Here is a 25,565-nt window from a genome sequence, read left to right as displayed (position 1 = left end):
TCGGTTCAGTTTATTACTAAATAGTTTATGTAGTTTAAATGTGTTTCTATATACCTATTAAAAAGTAGAAATTTTTTTTTCAACACCCTAACTGTTTTTTTTTTTTTTTTTTGGGAGATATCCATGTTACAGTGTGGTTATACACTATAATGCAAATATTCTTGTAATACTTTAGTAAGGCTATTTTAATTTTGAGTATTTTGATCCTGAGGATAATTTGTTATTTATTACAGAAATTGACATATTTTTATGGTACATGGTACTTAATATTTAGTCATTCATTTTAGGTAGATTTCATACGAAAGCTACCTATTGTAATGGGTACCATGATTTGACTTCTGGACAATTTCGACATATCTTTGCATTTCATATTCCTCAGACCCCAAAACCACTGTCGGCTAAAAAGTTTATACATACATTTACACACATATGTATATATCACTTTCTTGTGGACACAATAACTGCCGTAATTTTGCACCGATCGCTTTCAAATTGTTCCTCAAAAATAACTTGTCCAAGTTCATTACGGCCAAAATCAGACCATGGGAATGGAAATAAGGGGCTTTTTCGAAAAAACAAAATATTGCTATAACTTTCTAATTAAGTAAAATATCAAATTCGTTTAAAGTTCCTACTGTTTTTTTAGATAAGGGCCTAATATAAGTAAAGTTTTTTGATATCACCAACCATTGGCCCAGGGGGTCGAGAAAATGGGGTTTTGAAGACAAAAAAATCATACCTACCTTAATAGGCACAGTATCAAATCGGTTTAAAGTGGTCATTAGTCCTCTAAACATTACCTAAAACTTTTGTCTGAAATAAGTATTGATATGACTAACCCTTATGGCAAGGGATGACCAAACGTTTGCTGGAATGTAAGATGTGGGTTTGCCATATGCTAAACAAGTAAAATTTTTTTCACATGAAACCACTGTCGTATAGAGTAAATTTGGAGTTTTTCTTAATTTTAAGGTGGAAATCATTTTTACCCCCTACTTAGCATTGGTGATATTACCTCTGCCTTCTGGCGTGCTGAAAAGGATTTTTTAATTTCTATGAAAGTTTTCTTTTATTATTCAATGCTTATGAAAATGGGGTTTTAATTATAACTGAACTTAATTTTTTTTTATTTTGCTCACATTTTATCAATAGTGTCGGAATTTTATTGATACAATAAATCTGAATTATATTTTAGAAGTTTCCAAATGTATAAAGCAGCTTTCTTTAATCATTACCTCTAATAACTGACTTTATGTTGTTTGCGTAATGCATATATTGGTAGCTTGATTTCATCCATAGACTGTCAGGTCAGGGTCAAATGTGTTAATTAGAAAACATCAACAAAATGATGGTCAGGGACAGGATTGAGGAGCTATTAATATGAAAATATCACTAGATATTCTTGGGCACTGAAATGTCAACCTCCTACATGGAAAGGTTATAGTGATGAAAAATTGAAGTAGTTTATTATTAGAAATAAACTGGTATTTAATTATAATAAAAGATGAATATATTTTTTACGCACATTCCGCAAGATGTAAGATGCTATAAGCAACAATGTAAAATTCAAGCAATTCTGGAATGGATTTTAAAACAAAAATAATTATGCTAATTAACTGCATAATATCAATAACTTAATTATTTTCAAGAATCTGTGTAAGTAATTGTTATTTTGTTATTGAGATAAAAATATACCTCATCAATACATCAATACTAGTTTTGAGAGAAAACAAAAAACAAATAAATGTTTAATTAAATCAAATGGAAGGTTACTTGCATGATAGAACTAACAAAAATAATCCCAAGGATAATTTCTAAATGAAACTGAAATCACAACATATTAACACATTACATGTTATCTGGACAATTTACTGACAACACATTTACTTTTTCATAGTATATAATAATCTTGGCAACACCATCCATTAGTATGAAATTAACATTGTTTTCAATATTTAAGGTTTGTTTTAAAGCACTGCAATTATGTTACTCATAAGTCAAAATGTCAATACCATTCTAATTTTAATACTCCAGTTAATTAGTGAGATAGAAAAACATGGGTTAAAAAGATTGTGCCTTCTGTTTACCCATGCATGACTATGAATGCAGGTTTATAACTAGCTATTTTCCACATTAAATTGGCAGCAGTGCATAATGAGTTAATCTTTGGTAACAGAAAACAGTTTACTACAATGTGTGCATAATGTTAGCAACAATTACTTTGCTCTCAACATGGGAAAAGTGTAGCACTAATTCCTATGGTGAATTCTACAGCTGGATAGATAATTTATTTTAGAGCACATCATAAATAATTTATTAAGAGAATTTAAACATTATATGTATAGAATCGCCCCTTAAAACATTCCTTATAAAAAGTGTAATTTAAAAAAAAATCTATGACATGAAAGAATTAGAAAAAAAATTAAGAACTACTCAGATACTTTTATTTTTACATTCTGTTGTTAAATAAAGACATTAGTTATTTCACAAATGAGATTAATTAAATTATGACTGTCGCACATTCATAGAACAAAGTCCATGTTTTCATTGTCAGTAAATTTAGTTAACAACAAGTTTAAAACAAAAGGTATATTGGTATGATTAATGTAAAAGAAAATAATTGTGCTGAACTGAGAGTCTCAAGACCAAGCAGAATTAAATAATCAGATAATGTAAATAATTTTATAACAGCAAAATGGCTGGAAAGCCATTTTTAGAGCTCAAGTTCTAAAGTGATATTATTAATAATCTTCATGTTAATTCTGTGAGCCGTTCCTTCTGTTGACATATTTTTTTGTTAAAAGTAAAGTAATTTTATTTAGAATGGAAGATTGAAGATTATTAATTTTTTTAGCACACTGAGGGTGATGAATTATTGAAGAATGTGTTGCTATTAAATATTACACATTATTAAGAAATCAATTCATTTAAAGATATAAGGGATGTTCATCAAATTATTAGAAAATATCTCACTTATGGTAATTATTTGTAACATGGAATAAAGGAAAATATTATCCCTGAATGAGGAAAATACTTTCTGAAAACATTTAGATAAAGAAATAACAATTAAAGTAATATTTTAAATTAATGTAAATATCTTCAGAATTGAGTAGTAGGATGCAAATCAAGGATTTATGTGTATGTACAATATACACATGTGCATGTGTAAGAATGTTGTGTATCAGTGCTGATACTTTTAAGCAGGTTAGTGCCATAACCATCAATATTATAAAAAAACAGACCAACTTACATATTTAAAAACTTTTTATAAACTAATGATTTAGATAACCAGTAACTGAATGTGCATGTTGACATAATGATGACGAAGATGCTGGTGACTAGCAGTGATGAAGTGATCATTAATTACGTAAAAAAGTACCGCGGTGAGTTGTTATATGAGATGGTGTTGCAGTGGTGGTTGGTGGTTGAAGTAATTAAGCACGAGGGAATGGTTCAACTGCACCTCCACCAGCCGCAGTCATTCTATTGTTACTGTCACGACGGTCATCTGTAGCGTTTGTGTTACAATTGATACCTAACAAGTGCAAATTATCAGCTTAAAATAAAAATAGATTATTGATACAATAAATTATGTTATTTATCAAAGTGTAATTTAAAAAGAATTATTCTTCTATAATACAGAAGATTTTACTTCTTAACGCCTAAAAACAATAAAAAAATTTCAAAAGCTCATTAAATTACAAATTATGCACAAAAGTTATCTCTTACATAACAAGCATCCAAACACTGGTAAGTCCAACAATTTTTTCCTATTAACAGTAATAAATTTTGGCATACTTGCAATAATCTCATTATCTCTCATCTATTTATATTCTTGAAGATAAAAATATTTAATTACATTCACACAAAATATTTTACAACAAGAAGAATGAATGATATTGATTTAAGAAATATCTGCTAGATAAAATTTCACAACTTTATTATAAGCTAATCTAGATAGAGGTTATAAAAAAATATAAACTTTTAAAAAAATTACAAACTTGATGACTTCCTGATGTAGTAGTAGTACTACTATTACTACTACTACTATAGTAAAATATATGTAAGTACTACTAATTCAACTACAGTAGTAGTAGCACTACTACTACTATAGCAAGTACTACAAAAATACTGTTGATTTTCCCTGAAAACAAAAAAAAACTTTTCCCAAAAGAATTATGTTATTTTTAATTTAACATAAATAGGCAGCTTCTTTTTTTTTATAAACCACACTTATACCTCTATACTCATGTCAGTAATGCAATAAAAAATATAAACTCAAAATGTTTTCTTAAACAAATGTACGCTTTCCTCTATAGTAATTAATAATTCTGCCAATTAAGAGAACTAAATGTTAGAAATCTTAATCAAATACCAAATGTGTAAGCTTATTTTTTTATTTATTTAAAAAAAGAAAAGGATTTTAATCACAGAATCAATAAATACATTTTCAACGAGGCAATTATAATATTCCTGTGCACGAAAAAATTTATGCTGTGTATAATATACTCATAAACCTACACAAAACTATAATAAATAAAAGACTGAATAAAGATTCTACTATTACAGTGAAAATAAACTGTCATTTTCATTTTTGGTTAATTGCTAAGAATTACTGCAGTTTTTATAAGTTGACAAGAGTTGACTTTGACAATAAAATTTACAGGAAAGATTTACAAAATGGCTGAAAAAACTTTTATTTATACTACTTATCGGAGATTACATCTGATTTCAAGTCTAAACATTATACTTTTCACTAGGTTATTATAAATGTATGCATGTGTATGATGCATTCAAGAATGCTACACTACTGTGAGAATTTTAAGCACAAGGGAGATTTAAATCTAATATGTACAGATGGAAAGCCTTTATAACTGCCAATCTACCCTGACCAATCATGATATTCAAACCACAGCAACCAAAAATAAAAACTGTACTCTAATGATGGGAATGAAAGAGGTCATACATGAGAATTTGTTAACAATAAAGCTCAACTCCCCCATTGTTTGGGAAATAAAAATAAAATCCCAGATAAAAAATAGTCAAGTTCAACAAGCAGGTAATTATACAAAAATCCAACAAGTTCATTTTGAACTTGAATTAAATATGCTTTTGAAAATTATTTATAAATATGTTGTACTTCAATTAAAAAAATGTGGATATAACAATTAACCAAATTACAACTATAGTATATAAATTTTAAAGCCAACAAAAAATAATCTTCAGTACATATTTTCCAATTGCAAAAATCTTAAAAAGTATGGAAGATCTATTTTTTTCTAAGTATGACTTCTTAACGTTACAAAAGAATAAAACAGGATATTTATAAAGTTGATAATGAAAAACAAAAGTTGCACACACTATTTTAGAATAAAGTATGGAAATTTAATTTAGATAATCAAATCTAACTTCATGTAGTGAAAATGGACATTCATTTTCTACATTAAAAAAACAAAAATATTATGATAAAAGAATCTACATATCAACAGATACATATACAGTCTATCCAGTGGAATAGGTGAATGACTTAGTCTTTGTGGAACTAGCAGCACCATTTCTGAATGAATACGGTCATTATATGATATATTTGAGCATTTTATCACAAAAAAATGTCAAGGCGCTAGCATCTTTTGTTTAACTGTATTGACATAATTGTGACGTTACATTTCGACTGTCAGTTCAAAAAACAACAATGGGAACAACATGCTAACATTAAAATTTGTAATAAGTTAGGTAAAAATGCTACAGAAACTTTTGAAATGATTCAGACTGTTTTTGGTAGTCAGGCAATCAGCCAAAAGAAAATTTTCTAGTGGTTTGCAAGATTTTGTAATGGCAGGAACACTGATGATCCATGACCAGGTTCATCAATAATAGTTCTAACTGAAGAAAACATTCAAAAAGTGGCTGAAATTCTTGAAATGATCATTATGTGTCTGTGAGACTCGCTGAAGAGCTCACTGGTACTCTAAAATCCACTTACATCTTATTCTAAAAGAAGATTTAGAAAAAGAAAAGGTCTGTGCTTGCTTTGTACCGCACACACTGACTGCTAATCAAAAAGATTAGAGTGGAATACTGTAATGATATGAAAAGAACGGCCTGTATGGATCCAGACTTCATGTCAAGAATTGTAACTGGCGATGAAACATGGTGCTTTCAATATGAGCCATTCACAAAGTATCAGAGCTCGTTATGGAGAAGTCCAGAATTACCCAAACCGAAGAAAGTGTGAATTCAAAAGAGCAATCAAGACTTTGCTCACCTTTTTCTTTGATTCTAAAGGAATTATCCACCAAGAATTTGTAACAGAAGGTCAAACGGTGAATGGCAACTATTAGTTTAGCGTTTGAACTGTTTGTGTGCCAGGATTCTTCGAGTTCAAGCTGAATACCAGGAACAAGGACATGGTCTTTGTTGCACGACAATGCACCAGTGCACAAGTGCAAGATTGTACACGATTTTTTGGCTAAAAAAGAATTGTGGTGCTTGATCATTTCTCATATTCACCTGATTTGGCTCCATGTGACTTCGGACTATTCTCAAAACTAAGACTGGTGATGGAGTTTTGACACAATTTCAGATATCCAGAAGGCTTCAACCGTGGTTTTGAAGGCAATCCCTACAAATGAATATCAGAAGTGCTTCGAACAATTTTATAATCGTTTCCAGTGTTGTATTGACTCACAAGAAGTCTATTTTGAATAAAAAAAATGAAAATTAAATCACGTCTTGTATTTTATTTTGGACAGTCACCTTTTCTATTGGACAGATTGTGTAAATCGGTGATGAGTAAATGATTTTCTATGTATCTAATTCTACAGTTGTAACTTTTTTATTGAGGAACTAAAATACTTCCTTTAACTAAGCAAATACCTATTTTTTGGTTTAATTGATGATTGAGCTTTTTTTATTATTTAATAATAGAAACGCCAGTGAAAATATAAATTAATCAAGAAATACATAAAGAAATTAAACAAATTGAAACAGAAGGAAAGTGAATCCAAAGAAATGTAAGATAACAACCTGGAAATAATTTATGATAAAAAGGTTAATTATGAAGAGAAAAATTAAACCCATAAAAATAGTATTCATAAAAGGTTTTTCATGCAAAAAACACAATTTACTTTCTGCAGGATAACTTTAACTACACATAACAAAATGGAGAATGTTCATTAAGGAAAGAGACACAAAAAAACGACTTGACAACCACCAATAGTTAAAAAAAAATTCAAACATTGTGCATATGAAGTTAGGTCTAATTTGCTACAACTAATTTCAAATGATGTATAAATCATAAATCAGATCTTGACTAAATGTTTAACTTACCAAATATTTCACCAATTCTAGCTGGAAATCCTCCATCACTGAGCCCCATTCTAGTTGCACATATCTTACCTAACAATAAAATTGATATGGGTCGAAATATTAAATTTAATATTGTCATTAAAACACTGAATCGGTCACTATATCCTGAAATTAAAAAAAATAAAGCCCATAAATATTTTATAAAACACAAAACTCTATGCTTGAATGTATATACCCAATTATAAAAAGATTTGATAAATTTTAGGTTATTTGCATACAGGCAAAATGAAACACTTACTCATCAAGTAAATCAAAAGAAGGATTAAATACATGTATTATAACAAATATTTTAAAAGTGACGTTACACACTGAAATAAAGTGGAAGCTCGTTATTCAAATAGATGTATCTTAAATTTTTTAATAATCAAAAAAATTATTTTTTGACGTTTTCCTACATCAAATAATGAAAAATCAAACTTACTAATACAAATTTAGAAATAAAAAACAATAGTACTTTTTTAATTTGGAAATGTTATTTTTTACAAAATGTTTTTTTTTTTTTTGTCTTCAGTCATTTGACTGGTTTGATGCAGCTCTCCAAGATTCCCTATCTAGTGCTAGTCGTTTCATTTCAGTATACCCTCTACATCCTACATCCCCCACAATTTGTTTTACATACTCCAAACGTGGCCTGCCTACACAATTTTTCCCTTCTACCTGTCCTTCCAATATTAAAGCGACTATTCCAGGATGCCTTAGTATGTGGCCTATAAGTCTGTCTCTTCTTTTAACTATATTTTTCCAAATGCTACTTTCTTCATCTATTTGCCGCAATACCTCTTCATTTGTCACTTTATCCACCCATCTGATTTTTAACATTCTCCTATAGCACCACATTTCAAAAGCTTCTAATCTTTTCTTCTCAGATACTCCGATTGTCCAAGTTTCACTTCCATATAAAGCGACACTCCAAACATACACTTTCAAAAATCTTTTCCTGACATTTAAATTCATTTTTGATGTAAACAAATTATATTTCTTACTGAAGGCTCGTTTAGCTTGTGCTATTCGGCATTTTATATCGCTCCTGCTTCGTCCATCTTTAGTAATTTTACTTCCCAAATAACAAAATTCTTCTACCTCCATAATTTTTTCTCCTCCTATTTTCACATTCAGTGGTCCATCTTTGTTATTTCTACTACATTTCATTACTTTTGTTTTGTTCTTATTTATTTTCATGCGATAGTTTTTGCGTAGGACTTCATCTATGCCGTTCATTGTTTCTTCTAAATCCTTTTTACTCTCGGCTAGAATTACTATATCATCAGCAAATCGTAGCATCTTTATCTTTTCACCTTGTACTGTTACTCCGAATCTAAATTGTTCTTTAACATCATTAACTGCTAGTTCCATGTAAAGATTAAAAAGTAACGGCGATAGGGAACATCCTTGTCGGACTCCCTTTCTTATTCGGGCTTCTTTCTTATGTTCTTCAATTGTTATTGTTGCTGTTTGGTTCCTGTACATGTTAGCAATTGTTCTTCTATCTCTGTATTTGAACCCTAATTTTTTTAAAATGCTGAACATTTTATTCCAGTCTAAGTTATTGAAAGCCTTTTCTAGGTCTATAAACGCCAAGTATGTGGGTTTGTTTTTCTTTAATCTTCCTTCTACTATTAATCTGAGGCCTAAAATTGCTTCCCTTGTCCCTATACTTTTCCTGAAACCAAATTGGTCTTCTCCTAACACTTCTTCCACTCTCCTCTCAATTCTTCTGTATAAAATTCTAGTTAAGATTTTTGATGCATGACTAGTTAAACTAATTGTTCTGTATTCTTCACATTTATCTGCCCCTGCTTTCTTTGGTATCATAACTATAACACTTTTTTTGAAGACTGATGGAAATTCCCCATTTTCATAAATATTACACACCAGTTTGTATAATCTATCAATCGCTTCCTCACCTGCACTGCGCAGTAATTCTACAGGTATTCCGTCTATTCCAGGAGCCTTTCTGCCATTTAAATCTTTTAATGCTCTCTTAAATTCAGATCTCAGTATTGTTTCTCCCATTTCATCCTCCTCAACTTCCTCTTCTTCCTCTATAACACCATTTTCTAATTCATTTCCTCTGTATAACTCTTCAATATATTCCACCCATCTATCGACTTTACCTTTCGTATTATATATTGGTGTACCATCTTTGTTTAACACATTATTAGATTTTAATTTATGTACCCCAAAATTTTCCTTAACTTTCCTGTATGCTCCGTCTATTTTACCAATGTTCATTTCTCTTTCCACTTCTGAACACTTTTCTTTAATCCACTCTTCTTTCGCCAGTTTGCACTTCCTGTTTATAGCATTTCTTAATTGCCGATAGTTCCTTTTACTTTCTTCATCACTAGCATTCTTATATTTTCTACAATCATCCATCAGCTGCAATATATCGTCTGAAACCCAAGGTTTTCTACCAGTTCTCTTTATTCCGCCTAAGTTTGCTTCTGCTGATTTAAGAATTTCCTTTTTAACATTCTCCCATTCTTCTTCTACATTTTCTACCTTATCTTTACAAAATGTACTAACACCCAATTTCTCTCATCAGACAAACTTTATGTAAACTGAAAGGTTTAAAAATAAATTTGTATTAAAATTAAAATACAAATTATATAGCATTTAATATTTATTCAATATATTTTGTGTTCCTGAAGTTGAACTTAAATATATTATATTTGGAGAAGTTACTTGCTACCTTCAGAAATGCATTTTCAAAAGAAATATTAAATAAAAAGATTTTCTGGTATGAAGAATGGAATAATCTTGTTGTGAAGGTAATATCTATAGAGGATTGATTATGAACAAAGGATTACATAATTAATACTTTAAATCGACTGAAGAGATTTAAATTTAATCTTTGAGATTAATTATCAAACGTATTTAATAAATAAAAAGTAACAACTTGATACACACAAATTGCAATATTTCTTACATTATGCTGATTTTCAAAACAAAAGCAGAAATGAAGACACTGAACAAATATAACTGAAGAGAAATTAAAAAAAAAGTATTTTTTGTGTAACAAAATGTTGGATTGAAGATATGTTTTCCTTTATTCATGTCTTAGTTTATATTATTTCAGAGGTATCTGAAATAAAGAATATTTTTTTAATATTTTAGTTTGTTTAAATATTGGGAATTCAATGGAGGTGAGTCAGCTTTGGAAATATGCTTAGAAATATAAATGTAAATGATATAAAGAATTTAATTACTAATTGCTAAGTTGTTTTACTTTTTATTAACGTCATAGAGAAATGTTTAGGTAAGAGTAAACATATTAAAGAAGATTTGTGTTTTAATAAGAAGTCACTGCAAATCATTAATTAAATACTTCACAATTTTTTAATTTATTTTATTTTTGAATAAAATTTCATATTTTTGATTCTACAATCATTTATTGGCTAATATCATCATTTTGAGTTTTACTTTTTTCTATTTTTATATATTTGTATGAAAATATAAGGGTGAATCAAACATAAATGGTTATCTTTTTTTTATAAATTTATTGATTAAAAATATATACAATTCATACCTTCATCATTTCTCTAAATAGTCTCCTGCATGAACTACACACTTTTACCAATGATTTACAAGCTTGAATTTCTTTGTTCATAAAAAGTTTGATAATGAGTTGTCACCAATTGCCCATACACTTCTTGAGATCTTCCATTGTTTTTGAATTGTTCCCCTCTAAGCGATTCTTTCAAGGGCATGAACAAAAAATAGTCACAGGGGAACACATCTGGACTGTAGGGAGGGTAGTCGAGGGTTTCCCAGTGCAATTTTTCCAATTTAGCCCTTGTCAAAATCACCGTGTGCAGTCTGGCATAATTGTGGAGAAGGATGACATTTTTGATGTGCATACCCTTTCTTTTGTTGACTGTAGCAGCTGGGAATAGTAAGCCGCATTCACCGTTCTTTGATTGTGGAGAAAATCAATGAGTAAAACTGAGTCAAAAACTGCTGCAAGAACCTTTTTGGCTGACAAAATGGGTTTTGGCCTTCACTGGGCAGCCCTCATTCATCCTTCGGCATTCCTTACTCGCCATTTTTAACTTTGGAGTGTAGTGATGGATCCATGTCTCATCACATATGACGATATGCTTAAAAAATTGTCCATTTCATGCCGAAATTGATTCAGATGTCTCTCACAGATCTCCAACTTGACCTGTTTGTGATTTTCAGTCAACAACCTCAGAACCTATTGAGCACTAATTTTTCTAAAGCCAAGATGATTAGTGATAATGGATTGAGCACTCCCATAGCTGATATCCACTTCTGATAAGATTTCTTCAACAGTGAACCAGCGATCACCTTCGATAAGCTCTTGAACGACACAGATTTTGTCAGTTGAGAGGCTTGACCTTGAGCATTGATCATGACTTTCGTTTTCTACACTTTCTTACCTGCCCTTAAATTGTCTGGCCCATGTACACACTTCGTTCTGGAACAATGTAGTGTCCCCAATCTGTGCCTTTAAACGAGTTAAAATTTCTGCAGGTTTAATGCCTTCATTAATTAAAAACTTTATGATTATACATTGTGCAACAGATAACGGAACCTCTTGCTCACTCATGGCTGTACTGATGACAGAACAGAGTGGAGGAGCTAGCCAAGCTGGTTCTCCCTCTCTAACACACTGAACATTAACTTTGCCATCCAACTCGGACCACCTGTTTGCTGCATAGAATAGCAAAGTTACCATTTAAATTTTATTCACCCTCATACACATGATTTTAATTTTGTATGTATTACCATAATAATTATTTCAATTAACCAATAAGATTCAATACAGAAATATGAAAAAATAACACCATAATAATGTTGAAACAATAAAATCATATTGTCCACTTTACTAGTTGTATCATTCTTGTTCACTCTTGTATAATACATGATTTTTGCAATAAAGAAAATCTGTTGATGGAAAGTGTACCATGAGCATTTTTGGTATGAGTTTTATTCTGAATTTTAATTTTTCTTTTATTATGTTCAGCAAAGACAATTTATTATTATTATCATCATTACATTTTCACACGTTTAATACTATTATCATTAACATTTAATTTAAATATAATAAATGAGAAAACATAAATATAAACAAAAATGATTTTAAACAATTGCTTACCAAATGGGGATGGATAAAATATTAACAGGGTAAATAAATCCAACAAGATTGAAATCCCATTTATGGAAATTGCCTGAAATAAAAAAATAAATTTTTAATTTATTTACCAGAAAACAATTTTTAATCAGGTAATATCTAAAATATCCTTTGATTTTCCTGTCACAAGTTACATGAAAGTACCACATTATAATGTCTCTAAAGGAGATGCTAGTTTTAAACTGTTTTATCTAGAATATGTGGTCTTTTATAAATGAAATAAAAATTTCATTTTAAAATGAAAACCTCAAATTTTTGTTGTCTATATATAAAATATTTTAGTGCCAATACCTTCATTTAGTATGCTAGAATTTATATTTGCATTATTTACTGGCTAAAATGCCTTGCTTTTAAAACAACTAAGAATGAATCTAAAAATAAAGCAAATATATTAAAAACTTTGATGCGGACAGCATATGACTTCCTTGTCCATCTATTAAATTGCATTTACACATTTTTTTTTTAAATGAAAAGTACATAACATTCTATTTCATTAAAAACTTCTGTTTTTTTTATTATTTTATTTTTTTGTTATTGAATTATTATTCATAATAAAATGTTGTTACAATGAGAGGTTAATAATTATTAATAAATCAATATATTTAAATTAAAAAAAAAAAGGGAGATGAAGTCTGATTCAAATCGATGTGCCTTCCTCTATGATCAAAATATTTCATTAATTAAAATTTTATTTGGCTATAATTCTGGAACCAATGAAAATAAATACAACTTATGACATATTGTTGAAAAGCTCTAAATGAGAACTTATTACTGCAGTTAAGAAAAAGTCCCAAATCTAAATTTTTTAGATTTTGAGCTTTTTTGGACACTTTTGGTCCAGTTGATTGGAATCAATAGGGGAGGTACACAACTAGATGTTACAACAGTCCTAAATCCAAAATTTCAACAACCTACGGCTAATCATTTTTGAGTTATGTGCGATACATAAATTTGTACAGACATCCAAAACTAGTCAAAATGGATATATCCGTTAAAATCTGGAAACCAAAATTTTTCGTGATCACAATACTTCCTTTACTTCATTCAAGGAAGTAAAAATAAAAATGTGTACAAATAATTGTAATCAAATTTACAATACTTTGAAATTTCATTTATTTTAAGAAGAGGTTTACATCTTTATTAAGAATGAAAAGCATTTTTTTATTATATTGGAGAGCACGCAATACACTTGTCTATTTTTTCAATGTGCTTTTATTGGTCAATGTTTTTGATTTCAATCTGTTGGAGTGATTTAAAAAATAGGTATGCTAAATGAATCAACAAAAATTCACATTTAAAAAAAGTGAAATTATTGGCTTTTACAACTTTAATCTGTAAGTATCAAGTGGTAAAGTCAACTGCTAAACCTTCAGTTTGAACTATAGTTTTATTATATATATATATATATATAATATATATATATTGTTGCCGAATGGCTTTGATGGCATGTGGCACTTAAAAACCTTATGGCAGCCCTGAAAAGAGCTGTTTTTGTTGTCGATTGGCTTCGACAGCTCGTTGTAATTAATAACCTTATGGTAGCCCTGAAAAGGGCTGTTGTCGTCGAATGGCTTTGATGCCTTGTTATTCATAACCTTCTGGCGACCCACATCCATACGATTGATTTATTCATTTTTTCAATGTCTGACAGTAAGTCAAATATAAATTGGACTTTTGTCTTCATGGCTCAAATATAAACACAAGTGGACTGGTTCAGAGGGTATTGACCATCGAATATGCATAGTGGGGAATGGAGGCTCCAACTCATATGTTACTTTATTTAAATCAGTTTGGTTACTTGTCAGATAAATCAGCTTTTAGTGGACTACAAACATTAAGGGTTAAGTGCTCTGGAAAACAATATTAAATTTCTTATACATGGTTTTTGCTGATATATTTTAATAATAAAAAATAATTCAAACATTTTTTAACCACCTTAGCAGCAAAAAAGATATATTTTATCAAGATATTCTGTTTTTTCAAACCATCATCAGGAGATCTCCTGAATTATTTTCTATTAAAACAATATTAATCTACATTAACTACTTTTGAAAACAAATGATGTTTATCTTTTACAAATATATTAATCTTTCAAACATGATACTAGTGTACTGTACATATAGGTTTACAACAATAAACAATGAACTACTATCAGATATTCATTATTCTTCCCTTCATTTACATGAAGGCAAGCACTTATAAAAAAAATCTAACTTTTGTAAACTAACTCATCATCAGTATTTTCTTTACAAAAGTAATTTTTACAAAGAAAAGCACTTACAAAAATCTTTGTAAGGATTATAAAGTTCTTCCAGGTACCAAACTGACTTTAGGATCAGTACAATTCACTCACTTTATGGTGGAACTGTAATTTAAATGCAGGAGTAAGCCATCAATGATAAAGATGATATTTTGTTTCTGAGCAGCTTAATAGCAGCAAGAGTTCTATTAAATAATTTTTTTATTCAAAATATTTTTTCAAATAACTTACTACTAATATTTTTATTATTCTTGTAACCTACTGTCATTAAATATTTTAGCTATCTTGTATGTTTTAAAATTTTAGCATACTTAGAGAGAAAACCTTTTTTTCATCTCAACTTTATTTTTCAAACTAATATTTTGTAGTACACAAATACAGGGGTGATTCCAAATTGCATGATAATTTCTCAGGGGATGATTCTATAGACAAAAGTAAGAAAAAAAGTTTATATAAACATAGGTGAAAACTGTTTGTTAGCAAGTTTCGGCTCACAAAACATTTAGCCCTGCTTTCTGTTCCCGCTGTGAAATTGAACCATACTAAAATTATTGAGGTACAAACGGAGGGGTAAATTTGGTTCTTCCTTATAATTTTTGATCTAAAAACTTGCATATAAGTTGTCCCAAACCTGTAACTCACTTTAGGTTTAAGAAAAATATGGTAAAACATGACAACGTTGCTGTTGGAAATACATTTTTTTCGGTTTGGAATAAAATAACTTTGTTAATTAATAAAAATAAACAAACAGAAATGTCTAGTTAACTTTATATAGAATTTAATTTTGAGAAAATTGATGTAAATAATGACTATTAAAATTAAATACAAATTTAAGAAGTTCAACTTTAATTAGAAACAAAACACACAAACTGGAGCAGAAAAGTGATATGATTTTAAACAGAACAATTTTCATCAATGTTTGAACAACATAATGTAAATGAAAACAAATAGAAAACATATCAATAAAGAAAATAAACATTACAACAAAGAAATAAACAAAACATTTCCTGTGTTCGGTTTAATTTGTATGCTACCGTAATGTCTCTGAATTGGGTGAGAAATCTCTTTGTTATAAGTGCATGTGTGCCAGCAAATTTAAGTGTTATTCAGAAGAAAGAGTTAACAGAAATAATAAATGATTAAAAATTGGAATTAAAATATTACAATATGTTACAATATTTTGGTTATATCTCAAGGGTAAATTACTAGATATTACAAAAACGCAACAGAAATACTTCTTCCATTCTCAAAAACATATTTGTGTGAAGTGGTCTTTATGACAATGAATAAAATTAAAAGCAAAAATCAATTAAGACTAGAATCATTGGAAGAAAATTTAAGATTATGTCTGTCCAAAATTCAATCTTGTAAATAAGATATTTTATTAAAACGATTAAGCTCAAATATCTCATTAAATGGTAAATTATAATAAACAGCAAAATAAATATTAGATAATTTTTAAGGATTTTTAATTGTTACCTTTTTAGAACAAATTATAATACATTGTTTTGCTTTATTTTTTGGCTGTGATGGTGCATTTTGTTTATGTTAATAAATAAATCAAAAGAAAGGTATATTATTTTTTTATTTTTTATTTAATCATCATGATTTAAATGTGCTGCAGAAGTTGACCTATATGTTCAAATATGTTCTGAGGTAAAAAGGGGGTGGAGAAGTCCACTATTGGTGTTAGACTTCAATTATCAACTCAACAAAGTCTGGCATTCAGTAACATGGTGATCTACAGCACTAAAAATTCCTCTATAACAGTGGGCAATAATCATGATAAATAAAATATGTCTATATTTGTATGTACAATATAAATGTATGTTTATTATTTTACAATGGAAAATAAACAGTATCACAATAGAGGTAAAATTCTGTTACTTACAAACTGTAATGGTTCTTCACTGTCTTTCAAATGCATACCCCACATAAGGGAAAGCAAGAAGAAAAAGTTATAAAAAAGATAGGAATCTGGACTCCACTGACCCTGGATAGCCCTGAAAAAATACACATATAAAAACTGCTTATATTTCAATGTCAACAGAATTTTTTTAAGTGATTTTGTGACTTTCTGGACATAAATGTGAATGGCTGAAGGGAAATTTTATTATTTAACAGGTATGAAAATAACACAAGCAGCAAAACATTACTAGAAACATGTTATATATTGTTACATTTAAATTACAGAAATAAATAAATACACATATAAGCTTTTTTTTAGAGATACTATAAATTTACAATGAAATATGTTTCACATTCTCTTACAAGGAAATGCATTTTACTCATGTCCTACAAGTATATAATGACATGTGTTCCTAAAATGAATATTTAAACATATACAGAAGTGAATTTTTATATTTTCTTTTGGTTATGATTTGAAATAGCTTGTATAAATTCCAAATTGACATTAATGACATCAATGGAAATCTGATTACATGTTTTAAAGTTGTGTAGGATTTAACATATCAATTTTACTAGAAAATCCGTTCAATTACATCTTTTACAGAAGTTTTATTAAGAAATGATGTTTCATGGGACATTATTAAGGCAATTTAGTTTTACAAAATTAAAAAAAATTCTTTGCCAGCCTGAATAAATTTTAACTTGGTACATCTCCGTTTCTAACAGAGTCTTTTGAATTAATCTCAAATTGCCTTGACATAAAATTAAATAACTAATGCAAAAATCATTCACTCTATAAACAATTTTTCATAGAAATTATATATGTCACCTTGTATACTATAATCAAAGTAGCTATTTTAATAACTGGTTAAATTTAATTCTATTATTTTTGAAATATTATTCATTTGATTGATTTGAATCATTCAGTTCAAACCCAGCTAACACAGTGGAGACCCACAAGTTCATTAATTCAATTCATTAAAGTTTGTGCTTCAACCAGCAAATCTCCACTATTAAAATATATATATATATTTTATCACATTAAATCACTGAACTATAGAAATACTGGAATGGGCACTGCCTATGTCCAAGTGAGTGGAAAACGAACGTGAGACAGATAGATTTAGAGGTGCAGTTGTCATTGTCGCACAGTGCAGCACATGCGCATTGTACCTAACGTACCGTCCCTTCAGAAAGTGATTCATTAAAACTTAATTGTATTGATCACGATTTTAATAATTTTTATTTTTACAGTGAATGAAACATTTACTATCATAGCAACATGATTATGTGTATGTAAATACAGCACTTACTCATTGACTCTGTTTGTTTGTTTATGTTATAAAATAATCGTATTAAAAATATCCGTCAATAATTTTTATAAAATTTACTCTTAAATCACTATTTATTGGTTGCTTATTGAGAAGTTAATATTAAGTGATAAAATCTCATAATTCTATTTAATAAATAGAAAAATTTCAATGCTTATGAATATTAAATAAATGTTGAGTTAATCATTGTATCATATAAATGTTTTTATAAAAACTTTCTACAATAACTTGAATTATGAAAGATAACTTGTGATTTGTGATGAGAGAGATCGTCACAAACTTTTGGAACGCACTGTAGACAAAGAGAGGTATACCTCTAAATCAGCCAATCTTTGTTGGCACGGATTTCTAACGCTAGTACCCATTCCAGTATTTCTATATTTCAGTGTATTAAATATACCTAAAGACCTCCTCATTTATGTCAAGAAATATGGGTAATTTGTGACTGATGGAATAGTTTTTCTTTTTGTTTATCCTGAACAAACAAAATCTCTCTTTTTCTTAATATTATTGCATAGATTATTTAGCAAAATAATACAATGATAAAAATATTACAAAAAGAAATCAATGCTCAAATTCTATAATGGAAAAAATAATTCCCTCTGAAGAAATAATTTTCTGTCAGATTTCATCTCCTCTAGATTGCTTCCTTTTTTCAATAATTAAAATCACATAGGGCAGAGCTTTAAATCTTGATGAAATTTTTTGCACAAAGCAATAAAAACTATTCTTAAATTGTTGATCTTTAACATGTTAAGTCCCACTAGAAAGTTATAAACTTCATAAACTTCCAACTACTTTTTAAAAATGTTATTTTATTATTAAAAACAAATATTTTTATCAACAAAAGTAAACATATTTTGCAGTTTTAAAATTAATTATTGAAATTAAGCTCTAAAACTGAAAAATATGTTTTCAGATCAGATTCTACATTACTTACCATGAGAAAAATGTCATTCGAATGTTAATAATGATTAATAATAATGTTAATAAACATTGAATAAAGCTAATGAAAAATGATTTATTTATAAACAGTATGAGTATTCAGATTAAAAAAAAAAACAAAAACTACAGATTTGTTTGTATCTTGATAGTGACTAAGTACTAATAAACAAGAGAAAAGATGACTATTTGTGATCTGCTAGTCTACATTTGTTTAAAATAAAATTTATTAACAGCATTGAAATAACTATAATTTTTTTTTATTATTTAAAATGAAAATTTTTCTAACAGAAAATATATTATTTAATCAATCAATACATTATGTTAAAATCAGAATTATACAAAATAAAATTTCCAGCTGATTACATACTGTCAAGTTGTCGGTGGCATTTTTTTACAATACATCACTGCCTGGTCTTCAGAAGGTTAATGTGAAGCCCCAAACTAACAAATGACAAAAATTAGGCATCTATGACATAAAAACTTCTTAAGAAAATCATGTTTTCCTTGAAAGTGATGAGTGTTCTCACCACTTGAAAAACTGAAGATGGAATGGATGAATAAGGCAATGAAGTAAAGTTAACCTTTCCAACATGATATTCCTTATCACAGGAAATGATGAGGGATATAACGTTATATCTGTACACTACTATGCACGAATACAGGTATGTAGATAATCTGTATAAATAGTAAAATCATAGTACTGTTCAATAGTAAAGTTAATGGTAAATATCAAGAAATGTTATTGAACACTGTAATGCTTACGGGATGTTTTTTATGAATACGTACAAAGCTTTTTTGCAAAGACTTACCAAGTTGTTAATATGAAATGAACAGCAAATATTATCTGAAAAAAAAGAAAAAATACATAACATAAAACTTAAACATAACATGAAACGTCAAATATTTAGTACGGTTTTTCAAAATATTCACATATCCTTTTCTGAAACCATACTTTCACCATCACCATTAACTAATAACTATGTAAATTGAATAACTGTATAAAATGCCTTCAAACAAATGTATTTTAGTTAATATATATGTATAGATAACACCAATCTTTACATAATTTAAGGCTTTCAACTACATAAAGGATCTTGTATTAAATACTTTAACTTATGCAAGACAATTTTAAAAATTTGCTGTAAGGAAAAATAAGTTCATAAAAATGTACAGTCTCTAATAAAACAAAAGATAATTACTGTTTCAAAATATGTTATGGTGGACCCATACATTAGCAATAAGGGATGAAAAGAACATTTATCAATAATTATATTTTAAATTCTATTGATATAAACCATCTAGCACAGAATATTGAGATAAAACATATCTTACCTTAATTTTATCATGAAAGTACTTTTGCGGGATCCTGCATCCTCATTCATGATTGATTATTTAATTAAACTGGATATTAAAAAAAAATATTAAAATTTAAAAATACTAAAATAAATCTTGCACATGGGGTAACATTTGTTACATTACTGTAATACTAAAATGAAAACTGCCTATTAATTTTTGTTTGTATTTATACACATTTAATTTTTCTAATATATTTAATTTTTTTTTATCTTAATTTCTAATATTTCTAAATTTGTGATAGAATGTTTATTAGATGGTCTGTCAGATTAGATAAACCTAATTTATTATTTTTGTAATTCCTATAATGTTTAAGAAATCTAGTTTAAAATGATCTATTTGTTTTTCCTATATAAATACCATCACAATAATTGTATTTAATCTTATAAATTCCACACAGATTGTTTAATCTATAATCATTTTTATTTGTTAAATACGTTCTTTTAGTTATTCATTTGTATGCTGGTTTAAATATTTCATTATTGTAAGTTTTAGTACTGTTTTCAATTATATTATTAGCATAAAAATACCTGATGTACATGTTTTCACTTTTTTGTGTCTTATTATGTTTTGTTTGTAAGGTAGTTGTTATTGTGTTTGGTAGTTGGTTTTTATAAATATTATTAATTAAAGTAGTATCATATCCATTTTCAACCACTGTATGCTTTATGATGTTTATTTATTTACTTAAGTTTTCTTTCTTAATATGAGTGTACTTGACTGCTCTATTAATCATTTTTGTTTAAGTGTTAATTTCATGAGACCAAGGGTGATTTGATTTTTATGAATTGTTTTATTATAAGATGAAAGTTTTCTTTACATATTAATGTTTTAATTTGGTTGTCTCTAATATTGACTATAAATAATTTAAGATTCTATTATTATCTATTTCAAATGTGAATTTTATATTTTCATTACAACAATTTAATATTATTGGTATTCATTGTTTATTACCAGATCTGTCATATTCTCATGATGTAATGAGAATACCAATACCATCAACATACCATCATGTCCATATTAAATCTTTATGTGTATAAATGATGCCATGCACTAATTTACTCTCAAAATCCTGTAAATATCTTTCTGACATAATTGCTGATAGTGGAAATCCCTTAGGTAAGGTATTTTTTTGTGTCTAATATTTGTTAGATTTGAAATAGTTTTGTTGACATATATTTTTTATAACAGCGATGGCAACTATAATAAATTTTGGATCTACTTGGTAATTTTTTAATTTATTTTTTATTATTTTTATGATACGGTTTACATGTAAAATAATAAAATTTGATGGCATAAAAATTAAAAAGAAATAATAAAAACAAAATTTATTCTTCCTCAAGAATAAAGAATATTTATTTTTCTCAAAAATTAGTTTCTTCATGCGCGGGAACACACACAGTGGGGGTAATTAATTGTGGAATAAAACACAGGAAATGCAAAAAAAATCCAAGTATGGCAAAAAATTACTTCTTGATTAAGGTATATTCCATTTTAATTCAACAAATTTAAAAAAAATTTATTGATTCTATACTATTATATTACATTAATATATATATATATTATATTATTATTGATTCTATACTATTTTTGATTCTGATGATATTTGGTACCCACCTTGTAGTGACCAAAAAATATTTTTTATATGTTTAAAAAAACATTTTCTTTAGTAATATACTATTTATTAACTTGTCAACAGGTAAAAACAGCCATTTTTGTCACTTTTCTATGAGCTGTAGTATTCTTATTTTACACTGTACAGAGATCAAAACGTACTTTTCGGAAAGAGTAAAGATGGAACTTCATCTTAGTGTACTCAAAATTCATTTTGTTGCATAACCAAACCTTGTAATGTTTACTGAAGTTATGTTTACAAATTATTTTTTCATATTTTGGCCCCAAAATAAATAATGAAGGGCTTAGGGTAACAGGCCTGTTTTTTACCGTTTAATTCTTAGGTACTAGTAGTACTTATAATTTAAAAAAATGGACTATTATCAAGTGTCCTTCATTAAAAAAAATGGACGCCAAATCGTAAGATTTTGAAAAAGTCTCATTTTTGGGGCCCAAAAACCACATGTGGGACATATTCAAAAATCTGAAATGTTTACTGTAGTAATTACTTTTTATGTACTTTAAAACCATATAAAATTTATTTTTACTCAAAGGGGTTGACGAGTAATGAAGCCATCAATACCGCTAAAAACACTGATCCTTATAACCGCGAACAATGTATCCAAAAAATTCACAGCATGTATTTTTTCAGATAATAATGTAGGCCTATTATACAAATTATTTTGATACATCTATAATGGGATAGCTTGTATTCTAGATAGTCTGTTACTTAAAGTACGACTCATATATACAAACTCATGTTTAAACACAAAAGTAAACATGCATGCATATGAATGTTTGCATAATCCTGAATGTAAACATTGTAAAAGACTCAGTTACTGTTTTGATTTCAATGTGATCTTTTGTATTGTTGCTAGTGTTAATAATGTGGTTAGGTAATGTACACTTGTTTATAAAGTAATTTTATTAATTAAGAGAAATTTTTATTTTAGCTGTAGAGAAACTGGGATAAGACAAAGTGAGGTGCAACTGGTAGTTTTATAATTTATACTAACTGTATTGTTATTGTAAAAACCCTTGTATTTTATAAAAATGGATTATGGAGTGTTCAATTGATATAATTGAAACAATACGTCACAAATTGACTTACAATAGATCTTCAGTATTACATGATGTTTTAGAGTTTACTGAACAGCAAATAACATTGATATCTTTAAGAAGTGGATGTACTAAAACAAAAACTATCTGTACTTTTCATAAAACTGAGTTAAATCTCTTTGAGAAATATCTTTGACACTTTTAACAAGAAATCCAAATTTAAAATTAATTCCAGGTAGAGCATTGTGTACAAAATGCTTAAACAAAATAAAAAACCCACAAGATGATACAGAAAGTGAACCATAATGTCAACACACATTTGAGCCTCAATGTGTTATAGCTGAGTTGGTGAATAAAGCTTGTAAAGCACTTGGAATTTCACCCATTAAGGTTCAAAAATTATCAAGCAGCACAAAGGAACCAAATTTAAAAAATAAAGTTACAAAAATAGCAAAGTCAGTTACCACTAAATTAAATGATTCTTTTGATTTAAATATTTTTACATAAGAAACCAGTTTAATTCCACAAAATTATGCTGATTTAGGTAGAGAATATTTCTGGATGTTTCCTCCTTTAGGTATTTGTGGTGTGCAGTGAGTGTGTGTGTATTGGTCTGGTATGGATGATGTTTGCTTGTGGAGACCTAATGTATGTGTGGGCGCTTACTCCCCTCCTGAAGTAATGCTTTATTAGTAGTTTCCCAGGTAGGGTTGTCAGGGGTGGAGGTTTAGTTGGTAGTATAGAGGAATACACATATGCACACATTTTCTCTAACAGCTTGCAGAACCTGTTAGCAAGTCTGACACTGCTTCAGCCTTGTAATTAGGGTTCCTCCAACTCCAAAAAAAAGTAAAGAATATAAAGAATTAATCATTAAAATAAAGGATAAAATGAAAACAGTTACATCAACCCAGGAAAAAATTATTATTTTAAGTTTATTACCAAGCAGCTAAAGCATTATTCAAAAAGAGTTTAGTGCCGGTTGGTATTTAGTCTGTCAATCCAAACAATTAGTGGAATTTTTCCACAAATTGGCAAAAAGAAACCCAGTCACATAATTGATGAAAATGTTATTAAACATGTCCAAGATTTTTATCAGAATGATGAGTACAGCCGAATGATTCCAGGCAAGAAGGAATTGTGTCTCTGTAAGACAAGGTGACGGGAAGATAATTAGTATTCAAAAAAGGCTTATCTTATGTAAATTAAAAGAACTGCACATAGCATTTAAAGAAAAAACATAATTTAAAAATTGGTTTTTCAAAATTTGCTGATTTAAGACCTACATTTTGTGTTCTGGCTGGTGGGTCAGGTACTCACTCTGTTTATGTAAGTGTTACCCACCAAAATGTAAAACTCATATTATCTGCTCTCAAAATGAAATTTGATTGCAAGCTCATTTCCTTTCCATAAAAAGGAAAACTTGTTGGAGGGTGAATGTATTGTAATCAGAGACTTCTCTCAAAATTTGCCTTTTATGATACAGAATGACGCCCAGTCATATCATTGGTCAAAAACTTATGCCACAGTACATCCATTTCTTATATATTTTAAAAAAGAAGAAAAATTACAAAGCCAAAGCTACTGTGTGATTAGTGAACACTAGAAATACAATACTACATTGTTCTTCTGCTTCCAAAAGAAAGTTATAAATAAAGTAAAAACACTGCTACCACAAGTTAAACAATTTTTTTATTTTTCTGATGGCTCCTCAGCCCAGTTAAAACAAAAAAATTTCATTAATTCGTGCTACCATCAAGTAGATTTTGAAATTGCAGCTGAATGGCAATTTTTTTACCTCATACCATGGAAAAGGACCATGAATTGGTATTGGTGGGACTGTTAAAAGGACTATGATGCCTTCATAAGGCAGTCAACAATCACATAGTTACACATTCAAAAATGCACAATTATTGCAAAGACAAAATTAAAAATATAACATTTATTTTCTGCTCTAATAAAGATGTTCAAGAAACTGAAAAATACCTCAGTTCTCGTTATCAGGTAATCACAACAGTACCAGAAACAAGAACCTTTCACAGTTACATTCCAACAAGTCTGAAATGTATTCTGAAAGTCTGGGCAATATCTGAATCAGAAACATTTACATTAGTATTGGTACACAAGGACATTAGTGTTTCTGACTGCTTTATAAGTTTACCAAAGTCAAAGAGTAAAAATTATGTCTGTACATATATGATGGCAAGTGGTGGTTAAGCGAAGTCATTGAAATCAGAATATATGAAAATGAAGAGGAATATTGATACACTTTTTCCATCTGCAGGGTCCTGGTACTTCAAGAAATCATTGAGGGATAATCAAATATGGGTTCAACTGGAAAATATTTTAAAGATTCTGATGCCTTCAGAGTTTTTTCTATCAACTACTGGAAAAGAACACAACATTACATCAAAGATGAATAAAGAGTTATCAGTTCTACTCAATAAAAAAAATTGCAGGAGCACTAAGTTATGTTAGTAAAGTTTGTTATAAAAAAGTGCAAGATTTATTCATAACTTCCATTAGCAGGAGTAAAATAAGGTAAAAGTGAATTGAACAACTTGTTAAT

At 28.6% G+C, this 25,565-nt stretch overlaps 1 protein-coding gene across 7 annotated transcripts in view; it reads right to left on the bottom strand.

The window, feature by feature from the left end:
• Positions 1–25,565, bottom strand: part of LOC142325579 (type-1 angiotensin II receptor-associated protein) — a 100,315-nt gene that overhangs the window by 26,640 nt on the left and 48,110 nt on the right. For 6 of the 7 annotated variants that reach the window (XM_075367540.1, XM_075367495.1, XM_075367530.1 and 3 more), the window contains exons 3-6: positions 19,780–19,814; positions 16,678–16,789; positions 12,491–12,563; positions 7,330–7,473 (exon numbers count right to left, since the gene is read on the bottom strand). In XM_075367540.1, coding sequence (XP_075223655.1) covers positions 7,330–7,473; positions 12,491–12,563; positions 16,678–16,789; positions 19,780–19,814 — 364 coding nt within the window. Of the gene's footprint in view, positions 1–3,379; positions 3,536–7,329; positions 7,474–12,490; positions 12,564–16,677; positions 16,790–19,779; positions 19,815–25,565 lie in introns of all 7 variants that reach the window. The other variant, XM_075367548.1, reaches the window with a different exon arrangement.

The sequence above is a fragment of the Lycorma delicatula genome, chromosome 1 (genome assembly GCF_047948215.1).
Source record: "Lycorma delicatula isolate Av1 chromosome 1, ASM4794821v1, whole genome shotgun sequence".
Taxonomy (NCBI): Eukaryota; Metazoa; Arthropoda; class Insecta; order Hemiptera; family Fulgoridae; genus Lycorma; species Lycorma delicatula.
This window is presented reverse-complemented; position numbering and strand designations above follow the sequence as displayed.